Source organism: Lissotriton helveticus, chromosome 10 (assembly GCF_964261635.1).
Source record: "Lissotriton helveticus chromosome 10, aLisHel1.1, whole genome shotgun sequence".
Taxonomy (NCBI): Eukaryota; Metazoa; Chordata; class Amphibia; order Caudata; family Salamandridae; genus Lissotriton; species Lissotriton helveticus.
The window spans coordinates 577,124,449-577,140,618 of record NC_136071.1 but is presented as its reverse complement, the minus strand read 5'-3'; the positions used below and the strand labels follow the sequence as shown (position 1 = coordinate 577,140,618).

The 16,170-nt window shown below is 42.3% G+C and overlaps 1 protein-coding gene across 2 annotated transcripts in view; it reads left to right on the top strand.

Moving 5' to 3' along the window:
* MRPL28 (mitochondrial ribosomal protein L28) overlaps positions 1 to 16,170 on the top strand; it is a 163,389-nt gene that overhangs the window by 19,448 nt on the left and 127,771 nt on the right. For both annotated transcript variants that reach the window (XM_078663111.1, XM_078663110.1), the window contains exon 2: positions 1,593 to 2,015. In XM_078663111.1, coding sequence (XP_078519237.1) covers positions 1,728 to 2,015 — 288 coding nt within the window. In that variant the 5' untranslated portion in view covers positions 1,593 to 1,727. The remainder of the gene's footprint in view (positions 1 to 1,592; positions 2,016 to 16,170) is intronic.

Below are 16,170 nucleotides of genomic sequence, written 5' to 3'. Positions count from 1 at the left end.
CCTGACTGTGGGGTGCCACATTGATTGCTTTGCTTGATTCACTCAATAAAATCTGTTGTTAAAAAAATAAAAAATAAAGATTCAGCCATTATAATTTGAAATTCATGTTCTACCTTTTGATTATTGCGTAGCCCTGTGGAAACCGCAACAGAATGTCTAGAGTTGCCAAACACGTGATCGCAAATCCCAAATAATTATTTTGGGCTTTTGACAGATTTAAATTTAATTTGCAAAACCCAGTAAAGAATATGAAATACAGTAGGAGAAATAATTATTAACCTTGTTCATTCTTCATGTTTCCAAAATATTGCCTGCAGTGTTTGGTTTGGGATACTGCACATTTTAAGTTTGCAGGGCTGGTAAGAAACTAGAGCGAAGCCCCTTTACTTTATAAGGGTGGCTTTGTCTGTGTGCACTCTCCTGTTCTCAGTGGCAGCCAGGCCAGGAACCTCTATTCCCACACCAACGCAGGCAGCGTATCAAGCAGTGCTCGATTATTTGACCTCCCTTCCAGTCTGTTCAGTGTTGCTCTCATGCTTGCCGAGGAGGTTAAAACTGTCTGGAGCCCACATCAGCTAGCCAACCTCCTGACATGTCACCGATATGATTCTACTATGGTACAGGGCGGGGTGGGAGAGCACTGGGATTCCTAGTTTTCCTTGCTCAAAATAGTCGGTAGGAAGCGACCAGCCCCACAGGTGGTCTTCTTGGTGTGACACTGAGCCTTGTAGACGTCTCTTGGCAGGTAAACCAGCAGCTCTTACCCAGCCCGAGCATAGCAGGCTGAATCGGTGACATCTGCTAAATGCTAGACTGCACCAGAATTTGTATTTGTACTCTCTAAAATGAAATCAGCCACTGTAGACCAGCAACCACTGGCTCAAATTAAGCACTGATGCTCTTCTCTAGTATTTTCTGTGTTATAACGTATGTAGGTAGTGGTGTGTATTTAAAGTGACTAGAAGAAAAACAGATTTCACATTCTGACCAAGAATTACATATTTGCATTGAGAGCCCTAACGTTTTTTGAAATGTAGAAGACAGTCGGTTGAAAGAATATATACAAGAACTGCACACACTTTCTATTCTAACTTTAAAAGCAACTTTGGGCAGCTATCTGAATCATGTGTTTTTAATATTTATGAGGGAAATCGGGCATTAGAACCAAAACAGTTATGGGTTTATGCCAGGTATGTCTATCACAGTAATTTCTGCAAATTATAAGCCAAGCAGTAAATCACTGATTGTTAATGAAGGAGTGTATATAAGAGACGGAAAATAACTGTTCCACACACTAGACTGATTAGCCCAATTAATTCGAAAATTGATGATTATGGAAATATTCGGGAGACTGAGTGACTATTTGAGTTCGCTGAGGTATGGTGCAGAGTGGGGAGGCGGTGCCATGGCCTGTGACACTTTTCGGTGGAGGTGGTGGAGCAACGGAAGGTGGTGGTGTAGGGGGGTATCCCTGAAGGAGATGGGTACTGTGGGTAGAAGTTGTGTTTTGCTGAAAAACGTGTTGGAAAACCTAATAAAAATGTATTTAACCCTAAACTAACTATTAAAACTTCTGTATTATATCCCAACAGGTATATACTATCCCACCCACGCAGTCGATCACTCGCTCGCCTGTCTGTCAGACTACCCGGGAGGCCGACAACACCTTCGTTAGCTGAGAGTGACAACAATTTATAGTATCCTTTCGACTGCCCATTGGTGATCAAATGCCCCTCCACAAATTCCCTCCTGCCACATGGGAGGCTCTGAAGCTGAAAGAAGGCATTTATTCCCGCCTGCCACCCCACTATTTGAAATCACTAACTGAGTCCAAGAAACCCACCCCAGTCCATTGGATACCCCATGGAGCCAAGTACAAATTAAATCCAAAGAGCGGACAGCGGGAGCGAGTCCAGGACGTTCCTATCCTGCCCTACTTCCCTCCTGAAGCTGACAAAGGACTTTGGGGAGGTGAGGGCTGGATTTCAGGATTCAGATATGCAAACAATGATAAGGTAAGAAAAATATAGGGTTATTTATCTTCATCACTACAAATATCAAATTAATTGATAAAGAAACAGTTCTTCCAAAAACATTAAACGGTATATCTTTATTCATCTATTTCTGGTCTTAACATGGTAAAATTAGTAACATTTTTGAAGTAGGAGCAGAATCCATACCAAAGCCATAATAACGGGCAAGTAGATAAAGTTGTAAAAATATATGGTCATCTTTTCTTTTTTATCTGTTTTTTTTAAATCACTATTTTACTTATTTATTTAGACAAATTGTCTTCAGTTTATATCTGTAGCCCTTTAGGCAGAAAACAGAACGATCAGCTCATACAGATTAACAAAACAAAACTACCTTGTTTCTCCCTGAACAGTTCTTTCCATTGCGAACAAAATTATCTAACACAGCAAATAAACCACGCAGAAACCCAGCCTTTAGTATCTGTTTGAATGTACTAGGTTCTTAACTGTGGATTTCTTCACTTAAAGATTCTGTCGCAGGAATTGCAGAATATATAGCTATCCCTGGGTATTGGTACAAGTCTGACCAATTTTGTAAAAATTTTCTATGGACAGCCATTGGCCACGTAGATGGACCTCTCTATACTCCTACATTAATTAAATCCCTTCTCCCATTCCCGTGGTGAGAGTATGGTGCTATACTTCATTGACGAGCTATGCACCTCTTTGCTGCCATTAGATTGAGCCACAGCAGTGCCATTTCCTTTCTTATACTATTACAAAGGGGAGACCAGAGGGACAGTATGGGGCTCACGCCTGCCCTTACTAACTCAAGCAAACACAAAAATTGATGTGATCGCCTCAGAGAAATGATGTTTCCTTAATCAGCAAGTCAGCAGGTTAGTACAAGAGACCCAATCTCTGTGTACCTCTAGTTTTTTGTTCCCTAAATTCAAGGCAATTCCAAGAATTGGACGATGATGGCTGTAAGAAAGTGCTCTCTTTTTGCAGGTTGTCCCCACGTTTTGCTAAACTACTGATGTACTTTGACTTGAGTGTGCTCTGGGCTCCTGCCAAACAGGTACCCGGGGCTTATGTTCTTTCCCTAACACTGCATTGCAAACAAAGCCCAATTGGCACTCTCTGGCCACAGGTCAGCCCCTTGTAAATGGTACCACAGATACCAAGGGCACTGTGGCCAAGGAAGGCCTCTAAGGGCTGCAGCACTTATTGTGCCACCCGTAGAGGCCCTGTACATTTACACACTGCCTTTGCCGGCTGTGTGTTTTGGTGCAGAACAAAGTGAAGAGTCAACATGACACACATCCCTGTGTGTCATGCCTACAACCAACTGCCCTGGCATAGATCAGCCACCCCTTCAGCTGGGTGCCCTATACCAGTGGTAGGGTACAGGTGCATGAGCCCTGTACCCCTACAGTGTCTAAGCCAATTCCAAGACATTGTAAGTGCAGTGATGCTATTAAGAGTATGCATGAGCAGGGTCCACAAAGGCAAAGCTTCAAAGGCTTGGCACCTTTGTGAGCTTCTCCAGGCCACTTGCTGCATCCAGCAACTGGCCCCCCACCTGTTCTAACTCCCACTTTGGGCAGAAGAATCGGCTGGAATACCAAGTGAGAAAGGAAGGTGTGCCCACCTTTGCCAACCCCACCCCTCATGGGGGGGGGGGGGGTGAGGTGAAGCACAACTCTCAGTCCCCGCCATCTTGCAGATGGAGGGACCCACGCAACCAGAGTGAGGCATATGTCCCCCTCCCACTGGAGGGTGGCATAATAGGGAGTGTACTCACCCCAAGGAAGGGACCCATTGGTCCCAACCTTTACTTACCTGTAACACTCCTAAATCCAGTATTTAGGGGCAACCCTGAACTTTGCCTTCTCAGACAAGAACCGACCAAGAAAAAAACCGACTGAAGAGCCGTGCTGAAGCTAAGAAGAGGACAACGCCCACTGACTTGTCCCGAGACCTATCAGCCTGTCCCCACCGCAAACCTGCAGAAGCGAAATCCTGGTGTATCCTGCCGCTAGCCACCCCAAGAACCCCGAGGTCCTGCCCTGCCTTGCACAGAAAAGACTCTGTCTTCCATGAGCACCGGATTTGCTCACCCACACACTCTGGCGTCGGCCAAATCCTCGAGTCTGCACAACTCTGCACCCAACGCCCATGGCCCGATTTAGAGTGGCCTAACACCTTGAGGTCTCCCCGGCAATTCTGACCTGAGATCTGATGATTTCTGACCTGCCTCGACCCTCTCCACGACGCCTGCAGTTGCTTTCTGGAGGATGCCCCCGACTGTGACCGGAGCTGGTAAGAAAACCAACGTCTCAAGACACCCCTGCACCCGAAGTCCCTCCACCTTGGGGGGCCCACCAGATGGTGTCCCAACATCCCCAGGCATCCCAACTTACCTCTTCAGCCGGGGGTCACCTCCAGAAGATCTTCGTCCACGAGCCTGCAGTCTTTATCAAAACCGGAGAATCCCCATTGAAACCAACCAGGCACCCGACACCAAAACAGCACCCTGCACCCAGCCACCCCTGCGCTGCTGCAGGTGTACTTTGGGTGCTAACTTACCCCCCTTTGCCCTGAGCTAAACCCCAGGAGCTTCGCTCCCACAACCTTGTGGCCTACTCGTGAGCAGCCACCAACCAGAGACCCCCTATCCCTTATTGGATAACATTCGGCCTCAGCACGCTGCACCCGGACTCCGTATTGCTACACAGGGTGTTTTGAGAGTGCATCCTTGACTCTGGTGAAACCCTTGTTCTAACCCCAGAAACTTAACCCCAAAGGCTAAATACTTACCTGTTAACCGATAACTTCATTTCTCTCCATAGGAATACATTGACTGTTTTTCTTTGTAAAATGTTTTAAGTGTGTAGTTGATTTGTATGAAAACCGGAAAAATTTAAACTGTGAAAAACTGATTTTACTTTGCTTTCCTCTAGGAGATGTCCCAGTGTGATATCTAGACATATCACACTGAGTAGAAAAAGTAACTTTAAAAGTAACTGAAAAGTAATCTGAAAAGTAATATTGACATTTTTGACACATATTTCAATCAACTGCATTTCAACCTGCATTCAATTGTAATACACTGCATAAGATCTTGACAAGCATATATTTCACTTACCCGTGCCAGGCTTGGCTCGGTACTAGAAATAAAAGAACTTAATATTTTTATACAAACAAAATTGGTCCGAGTTCAGTTTTTGAGTGTGTGACATCGTTTGCTGATTTAGTGTGTACAACAAATGCTTACCACTACCCTCTAATAAACCCTTACTGCTCGCCCACACTACCACAAATGGAGAGTAAGGGGCTATCTACCTTTACCTCTGCCTACCTTTGGGGTTCAACTGGACTCGGTGCACACTATACCTCATTTTGGTATAGTATATACAGAGCCAGCTTCCTTCAGTGGCTCAATCACGTAATGTGACATGCTTCATCGTTTGCCACCTCGTCCCACCCTGGTAAGATGACTACCAGGGAGGACTCAACCTCAGAATGGGGCTTGTCTGAGGGAGTTCGTAGATATTTATTTTCTCAGGACAATGATTTAGTACCAGTTTCTGAGTTTGAAAAACCATCGGATAACCCACTAATGTATCCTTTAATTTGGTGGTATCCCTGGTTGATTAAAAGATTTCCAAGGGGTAAATACAGGAAGCATACTTAGGTGTAATGACCTGTATGCCTCACTGTAAAAATAATTAAGCCAACATGTTTCTACCTCTAATCAGCCGTGGGTCTAAGGCATTCGTCAGGGCCGTGTCTATGCCCCCTACACTGTAATTAGTAAGTTGCTGGATGGGCTTACATATATATATACAGAGGACCTACCTCCAAAATGGTATCATAATTAGGGCTCCCGGTTTTATGGTATTAATTCTTTTAACATTTGCGTCTGTATTTATCCTCATTTATTTTTTGTTCATTTTATCTGTATTTATCCACATTTATTTTTATAGCAAGCAAAAGAAGAGGCTGCAGCTAGTATTTTTTCACATTTATTTAAATAGCCAATGCACGCTTGCGCTCGGTTGTTATAGATTTATAAATTGATATATATGCCAAATTAAGTTTACTTATTACACTCATTTGAAAACTTTGCAATAGTAGTAGAGCAAATGTTCTGGCTCCTTGAGTCCGAGTGCTCGTGAAGATCATATAAGCTGTTTCCCTTTGCAACCCGCCGCCACTCGTGTAGCACTTTTCATGACGTGTGTAATTCTTGGTATACAAAGCAGGATCGATGACATAGAACAAGTTGTGATCCACTGTTATATATGCTTCCTAGGAGCTTCTATACTTCGGTTTTAAAACGATCTTCAATACAACACTGAGAAGGATGTCCTGTAATAGCTACAACGAGGAATGTTCCAAAACAATAAAGACAAAATAGACCACCGGTATCTGTAAAAAGTTATGTTCCCTATCCCGGTCAGAGGAAATCAACCAGCAGTAATTGTTCGCCACCCACCGCACGCCAGGAGTATATGTGGATCTCGCACCCCATTCTCTCCAGCTATTTATTATTTTGTGGCCTTCCCTCTACACACCCTGCTTCGCCTCCCACCCCCTGCAGCAAAAACCTTCAATCTCGAAATAGTGCATTCTGATACCCTGGTCGTTTAGAATGAATGCGCGCTCATGCTTCTGAAAAGTCAGAAGTTTAAACATCAATAAACAGAGCAAGGCACATAGCATGCAGCACATAGAGGGGATCTGGTCTAGCCCAATCCAGCTGTAGTCTCTCCCTTAACACCAGTGAGGAATTAAACCACGACACCCGCACCAGATATAGAGCCCAAAACCCGAGTTTCAAGGCGGCGCAGAGAAGTGTGATTCAGGCGTGAAGGATCGCTTACCTCTACACTTAAAGTGAGGTTGACAGTACAAAAGGCCATTCCACCTCCCTCGCTCCGCGCTATACAAATAATAAAACATAGATGTGCACTCTTCCTTTCACTTACATTGGCGTTGAAGTGGCTGGGGGACTGTTTTGCACAAACTGTGACACATGGTTCCGACCACGATTAGGTGAAAGAAACTAATTAGGAAATGTCAGCAGGCGTTTGCGGGCAGGCACAGAGCAGCAATAGATCTACATCAGGTAGAGGGGCGTAGCAACCCTGGGCTATGGCACGGCTGCACAGCACAAGTTTCTGAATCAGTTTCAGCAGTATTTTACCGTTTCTATGTATAAATGCAGACAAAGGAAAAATTGTTTCTTGTCTGTATTTATATGTACAAATCCGTTTAAACGGATACCCAGGAGCCTTAATCATAATTAATGATAACCTATTAGATAAATACAAAAAGCATCAAAAATTGGTGTCCATGACATAAGTGAACAAGGACTTAACTTAGCACAATATTCGATCAAAGAGATGGTCGCTTTTACCAAAAACTTTTAAAATATGTAGCACTATATGACACAAATTAACAACATACGAGTGAGGCTAGTAGGCTAACTCTAGCCTTTGGTGACATATATAAGGTTAGTCTTGTGCATATCATATAACCAGGAAGTGTTCAAAATGAAGAAAGCGGACCAAATTAAATACCTAGAACTATTTAGATAGGTGCTTCACGGTCTGTTGGGGGTGGGTCCCTCCTGTAGTCACACTCTTGAGTCAAGAATAGATATATAAGTTATAGTGTAGACAAATATCATCTCTATGGAAAACACTAGCTAATGATTTTTAATATATATATATATATATATATATATATATATATATATATATATATATATATATATATATATATAGCATACAAGTTGTCCTGTCGCAGCGGGAGCACATTGTCAGTCGGTGCCAGCGATGGGACCAGGGCAGTGTCCCAAATTCATGAAATACCAAGAAATCGCTGCACACACCTCGATATTAGTTGCAGTTTCTTTATTTTTCAAACGTGACAAACACCTACGCGTTTCGAACCGTAGTTCCTGATCACGGTAGCTTGCATGTGTGGTCCCTTCATTATTTCTATACATTTCAGCCTCTAGGCACGCCCATGTTTAGTTGAGGCATGCTGGGACATGTAGTTTTACTTAATTTATGTGCCATTATGTTTGTGTTGGTGTCGTGGGTTTTTGCAGCATTGAGGCGATTTGGACGTTACTGCATGGAAAAGCGTGTCCTCAGTTGTAAAATGAAGAAAGCGGACCAAATTAAATACCTAGAACTATTTAGATAGGTGCTTCACGGTCTGTTGGGGGTGGGTCCCTCCTGTAGTCACACTCTTGAGTCAAGAATAGATATATAAGTTATAGTGTAGACAAATATCATCTCTATGGAAAACACTAGCTAATGATTTTTAAAATATATATATATATATATATATATATATTACCTACTGGCGGTCGCCAGTAGGTATATATAGTTAGGATTTTTTCTCTATGGGTTTTTTGAAAATTCTATGTCTAATAACTTTGGCGTTTGTGGACGGAATTGGCTGAAATTTTCAGGAAAATGGCACATTTTGTTTCTGAGCAGCCCTTGAAAATTTGGGGGGGGTTCGTCCAGTGGGGGCCGAGAAAAAAGGGGGGTCCCAAAACGTGTTTTTAACATTGAGTTTTCCATAGGGCGGTTGGCCTCACTTTTAGCCCGAACGGCTGAATGGATTTGCACGAAACTTGGCAAAATTGTAGGGACTGGTAGCCCGATGTGCCTTTTGTAGGTCTCAATATATGTGCTCCAGTGGATTTTGAGAAATTAACGTTTAAAAAAAGATATATATCTGTAACAGCGGACCGGGCAGCGCACTGGTTCGCGGACTTTTCGCGCAACGGAGCTTTGTGAAGCGAAGCTGATTGGTTCTCCGGCGTCTGTCAACATTCCAAACAGTCCGTAGCGGCCGCCATCTTGTCTCTCGGTAGGATCGAGAGACAAGAGGAGGTCAAAACAAAGGGGGAAATAACTATAAGGGGGCATAGTAGATCCTCGCTGACCCCCTAGGTTTGATGTGGAGGTTTTAAAAGGGCCCCGCGGGGCAAAAAAAAAAAATAATAATAATAATAATTGAACGGCTGAATGGATTTGCACGAAACTTGGCAAAATATTAGGGACTGGTAGCCCGATGTGCCTTTGCTAGGTCTCAATATATGTGCTCCAGTGGATTTTGAGAAATTAACGTTCAAAAAAAGATATATATCTGTAACAGCGCTCCGCTTCGCGTAACGGAGGTTTGCGAAGCTGATTGGTCATTCTGTCACTGGGCTATAGTTGGGCTACATCTGGCTGATATTTGGGCTACATTTGTTTTTTTGTGTGTCTGGCGGCCATCTTTGGGCTACATTGGGCTACATTGGGCTTCATTGGGCTACATTCGGCTAATTAGCAAATAGCTCATCGCAAACTAGGAATGGTAAAGAATCGCTATTTATTCCTTAAAGTTCGCTATTTAGGAAATGCAAATAACTTTGATGATACATATGGCGGTTCATCTCTAACAAGATAAGAAGCATAGGGATACATTTATGATGACTGGCGCATCACCAGGGATGTGTTAGTCATTCTGTGCCGCTGTTCCGTCACCTATGGTGTGCTGCATTTACAATGCGGCGCATCATGGGGCAAAAACAGCACAGATGCGTGATGTATCTGTGCCGTAAAGGTGGCGCATTGCTGGAGTTGTATCGCAAGTGTGATGAAGCTCCAGCAAGGGTCGGGGGTGCCCCTGTCGCAGGGTTTCTGTTCTCACACAGAACTGTGGACAGAGGATTGGAACCTCGGCGAATTAGGGTGTCCCAAAACTCACGTTAGTAATCAAAAACTCCTTAGCAAGCTAGGTACAGTGTCACATTGGATATAACAAACTCTCAATGTTTAGACAATCCAGAATATGAACTTATAGTACCTCAGGATACGTGGAACTCATGAACAGTCGGTCGTTATAGATTTCTTAGAAACCAGAACATGGAGTTAAGAAGAACAGATGTGTATTTGAAATGTTTATTTACTAATGCCGTCTTCTCAGGCGTAGTACCTTAGATAATAAAAGTACACATATTATCAGTAGCAAAATTACCAGCATAGTTACTAGTACATAAAAAGTGAATGGTGATAGTATGTTAACATGCTGTAAATGAATAAGAGTTAGCAACACTTATAAGCAGCCGCGGGCCGTGGAGGGAGTTACGGTGAGGCAGGGAGGCGGGGAGGGGGAGAAGCAGGGTGGAGAATACAAGTACACATATTATCAGTAGCAAAATTACCAGCATAGTTACTAGTACATAAAAAGCGAATGGTGACAGTATGTTAACATGCTGTAAATGAATAAGAGTTAGCAACACTTATAAGCAGCCGCGGGCCGTGGAGGGAGTTACGGTGGGGCAGGGAGGCGGGGAGGGGGAGGGGCAAGGTAGAGAGGGCTCCACCCTGCTTCTCCCCCTCCCCGCCTCCCTGCCCCATCGTAACTCCCTCCACGGCCCGCGGCTGCTTATATCTCACCCTCCCTAATACACATATTATATTATTTGCTAAGAAGGTCTCTTTGTGTTGGTTTAGGGCGTGCCCATACTTTAGTGTCTTAGATTTGAAGGAATCACATCAGCATACACCAGCTCTCTCTTCATGTGAACCGCATCAACTGTTGTGTATGTGTGTTCGGCAAAGCAATATAAAACCCGCCTCATGCCCAGAATTGGCAGAAGTTGCACTTATGTTATGAGTATGAAGTCGTGGAGATCAGACCTCATAACAATTCTGTATCGTGTTGTTCTTGAAACTTTAGCACTCGCTGTACAGATATAGTTTAACAAGTAAAGCAGATAGTAGACCAATAACATATTATTCTCATGTAAACCACGATGAACTACTAGGTGGAAAGCTAAAGCAACAACTAAGTGTCGTGTGCAGAAGTTGCAAAAAAGGAAAAATGGCGTTTAAACCGGTAATGAGCCCATGCTAACTTAACACGGTGTAAAGATATCCAGGACCTAGATGACACCTCCTCATGATCCGGAAACGAACTGAATAAGATAATAGAAGTGCCATCTCATGAGAGCAGATTGCAAGTTTATATGTGGACGGTCCGCAAGGTAAAGCATTAAAAACTAGGAAAATTTAATGCTAAAGAAAAATAAAACAGCCAAGTACTTTATCGAGTCTTAAGCCAATAGGCAAGGTAAATAATAAAAACTTGACAAATAAGTCAATGAATTGTCAATGAAATGCTAGTACTCAGCATATCAAACATGAAAAAGGTCTATGACATAACTGTGTATGCAAAATAAGCTGCAACAGCCTCCAATAGGAAGTCACCGTCTTCATCCGAAAACAGTTCAGCCATCCAATTTAAAAGCGGAAAAGAACATACGTGCTCTCCCAGCACCGGATCCTCTATCACCATCAGAGGACAGCTCGGTGGGTTTTCAAGAAAGCTCTGTTCCAAGAAAGACTGTGCTGCCGCCAGTAAATTCCAGGGACCAAGTAGTCCATGCATCAATGCCACAGCCATAATCCTTTCGCCAGGACAAACCAACTCGTGAGTAATGATAGGAGTCATCAGCTGATTAAAGTCGACGTCAGGAGAAACCGGTCCGCAGAGACACAAATCAATGGCCCAATCGAAATCACAGGTCAGGCAGTGAAATACAGGCTGGACACAGGTGAAGTAGGAGAACCGAAAAGATAATCCATATGCCGTGCTTAATATCGCCAACGGCATTGTGCCATAATATTCTAGCATGCGATTGCGGAACAGTGTCAGCAGCTGCAGGGTCGGAGGTTGCATAGGAGGGACATCCATATTTAAAAATGTAAAAAAGCACAAGAGCGTCCGCTGGTAATGCAAGTAAAAATGCCAATCTACGAACCAGAGTGCAGAAAATACAATGAAAGGAAGCAGGGATGACTCCAAAGATTTTCTCAAATGAAGTCACGAGACCACTGGTAACAACTTTAAAAAAGTGTGCCAGGGACTTTGTGGAGGATGCGTTAAAGATAGTCGGAAACATCTTGCTGAAATTGAAAGGCAAATCTTAATTGAAAAGGGTGTGCACCTCTGTATGGGTGTTCGCTATGTGAAGTACGGAAGTTTCACGGGCCGAACTCAAGGCCACCTCTCTCTGAGACAAAAGAGCTCTTATTCTTGCCATGCCGTTGAAACGTGTCCCAAGGTTGGTATTTGTGGCCAGATTGAAAACTCCCTATGTTCATGTGTGGGAGGAAATAGAACATTTCTGCAGCAAATAACCCGTTCACTTACTGTTACGATAAAAGGAATACTTTTAATTAACTCAGAACAATCTTCATTATTGAGCATCAAATAACTACCATTTTCCAACAACTTGAACGTGGGGATGATAGCAGGAACTGGCGTGCCTTGCAACACGCAAGCCATATTTGGTCGGTGTTTGTTGCATGAACCGTGTAACTGTATGTGCCTACACATTAGTGAATGATCTGGCGTCTCAGTGCATTCCTCTCCATTCAGATAAACTTCTTGATCATCTTTGAAACATCTGTATGTGTATGGAAGCGACCAGACCTCATGAAGAAAAGCACTACCTAAAGGTTCATAACGACCTATTGGTATATATTTCATACAATTTGAAAACTTATATAAAGCAAAAGGCAGCGTTATTAAACCGTGGATAAGGCATGTTGCCAAAAAACCCGCAATCCTCTGCTGATGATGTCACTGAGCATGTCATGAATGATGTAATATGTGACATCATCAGCAGTGGATTACGGGTAATGGTATCTCTAGTTTACTCCCTTATAGCTGTGTTTCTTTTAACATAAGTGTCTGTTTCCTTCCCTTATACTTACTGTTTTTGGTTCGCTTCCGGTTCGCGTACCGGCGAGCGAACTAGGAAGCGAACTAAGAGAAATAGAGGTTGGCACAGTTCCAAATATTGTACCAATTTTTTAATAACGGGGAGGTAGTTCTGAAAAGAACTTTTTTTTTTATTTTTCTGAACATTTTTTTACTGTTTTTGAATTTTTCGGAACAGTTTTATATTTTTTGGGGTTTTTCTTGGAGGGGGCAATGAAAACGATTCATTGTAAAGGGCTCAACAGGAGCAACAAAACAAAAAAAAGAAGTATTTATTATTTTGGGCGTTTCGGACAAACTTGCATATGATAGTCAATAGCTCTGTTGATCAGAGTGATGCTTTTTTCTCCGTAGGAAATGAATCCATCGCAAAATGCGCAGATGTGTTTTACATCACCAAATCTCATTTGTATATTTGGCACCATCTCCCTGCCCTCTGGTCCCGTTACTTCCGGTACAACAGATCTTCTGGCCATAATAGGGAGATTATCTAGGTCGTTCCGAAACTGTGCAGCACTGTAGTTGTTAGGATGCCACCTAGTCATATGGCGATGCATTGTGTAGTTTCCGAAACTGTATTTTTTGTCGGTCCCTCTGGACAGTCTATCTTGACATATAAGGCAAGTTACGTATCTTGCATTTACTTTTTTCTGACCTTTGGGAATTTTAAAAAATTGCCAAATGAAGTTTTCTTTCCGGTGAGACGTCCTGGGCTGCTCAGGCAAAAACTGCCTCTCTTCGTGCTCGTCCTCCTGTTCCTCTTCTTCTTCTTCTTGTTGAATTACAACTTGAGCAGGTGGTCCACTCTTCCTTGGATGTGGTGGAGGTGGTGGGGAAGCACCAGCTGAAGCTACTAAAGAAGCCATTGCTCAGTGATCACAAAGGGTCTTTCTCTCACAATGATGAAAGTCAGAGTGAGGAAAGAAGGAGGGATTTTCATCATTTGGGAAAAACAAGAGTTCTCAACCAATCAAAAGTGTTCATTTTAGATTATATGACCTAGTCTTACATCATTAGGAAACCAAAAGTGAAATGAACCAATGAAAAGTGTTATTACCAAGTCACATGACTTGCTGTGTTTACGTTAAGCGCTTTGCAGGGCCTCCCGGTTTGCTTCCAGAAACCTGCGCTTTGCGACTCGCTTCGCGTACCAGTTCGCTAACGTAGCACGTCATATGACGTATCACGCGACAACGTGAAACGTCATGCGGACGGGAGGCGTCACGATGTTGTTTTCTAACGCGGCACTTGCGGTAAAGAAACGTTTACCGGCTCGCGGTCTATTTCGCGGCATCAAGGTCAGCTAACGGGAAGCTTCCCGATTCGCGAAGCGGGAACGAAGAGAAAATAATATTTAAAAAAAAAATTATTCATAAACATATAAAATATATTTTTGGATTTAAAGAAGAATACATTTTACAGCTACAGATATTAGCTGTTAAAAAACCAATGAAATTCACAGAAAAAACCATAGGTTATAGACCATATATAGTTAGGAATTAGCATTTACAAAACCTTGAAAATTCACTGAAAAAACCATAGGTTATAGACCATATATAGTTAGGAATTAGCATTTAGAAAACCTTATTTTACTCACACAAAACCATTGAAATTCCATATATAGTTAGTTGCACTAACTATATATCGCGCACCCGCAATCCACTGCTGATGATGTCACATATTACATCATTCATGACATGGTCAGTGACATCACTGATGACATCACTGATGACATCTCAAATGACATCACTGATGACATCACTGATGACGTCTCATTTGGCATCATTCTTGTGCTAATACGATAAACCTCTTCAGACTCTAATATAACCTTAGATACACTCAGTGTATACAGACACTCACACACTGCCACTCATCCATGGAGTTACTCACACACCCAGTCAGTCATGCAAAGAAACAATCTCACCTCCATTTCTTCAACTATACAGTTATACACACCTTACTTATTGAAACATATACTAACACATATTTACTCTCTTATACAATCCCTGATACAAGTTCACAATGATCGATACAACCACTCACTCAGTGGCTCTCATGCACAGTTATTTATATATGCCAACTCTCACATGTACTGTGTTTTACATATGTACTTACTATGACATGTAGCATTGAGATATCCATTCACTCATCAATACACTCATGCACACAGTCAACTGCCCATGTAGCTGTTTCCACATGCACTCTTGAACTCATACACCTAATGAATAAACTGCTCACACATCTATGCACAGAGTCACACACCTTCCAGCCACCCCCACACAAACTCAATCTCCCATAGAAATACTTGGGCAACCAATTAATAACACATAGCCTCTCGTATAGCTAATGATCAACACATGCAGCAGTTTACATCACAACAGACATAATGATGCACAAATTAAGACAGTTTAGTCACTAACCCATGCATTCAGTGAGACACATTTAATCACTCACTCATACAGTCAGTCACGCACCTACTAAATCCTTCATCCAGACACTTATACATCCACTCATTCTTCAATATCTAAGACATATTTTAACTTTACAGAAACATACAGTCACTGGATGTTGTCATCAGTGATGTCATTTGAGATGTCATCAGTGATGTCATCAGTGATGTCACTGACCATGTCATGAATGATGTAATATGTGACATCATCAGCAGTGGATTGCGGGTGCGCGATATATAGTTAGTGCAACTAACTATATATGGAATTTCAATGGTTTTGTGTGAGTAAAATAAGGTTTTCTAAATGCTAATTCCTAACTATATATGGTCTATAACCTATGGTTTTTTCAGTGAATATATATATATATATATATATATATAGCATACAAGTTGTCCTGTCGCAGCGGGAGCACATTGTCAGTCGGTGCCAGCGATGGGACCAGGGCAGTGTCTGAGGACACGCTTTTCCATGCAGTAACGTCCAAATCGCCTCAATGCTGCAAAAACCCACGACACCAACACAAACATAATGGCACATAAATTAAGTAAAACTACATGTCCCAGCATGCCTCAACTAAACATGGGCGTGCCTAGAGGCTGAAATGTATAGAAATAATGAAGGGATCACACATGCAAGCTACCGTGATCAGGAACTACGGTTCGAAACGCGTAGGTGTTTGTCACGTTTGAAAAATAAAGAAACTGCAACTAATATCGAGGTGTGTGCAGCGATTTCTTGGTATTTCATATATATATATATATATATATATATATATATATATATATATATATATATATATATATATATATATTGCCCTACTGTGGTTAGAACAGGAATGGTAGGCAAAATATGCAGGCCCCACATGTAGTATAAGTTAAATATGGAAGCACAACAACACTTCAGATCCACTTAAAACATAAAACCCTCTGTTCTTT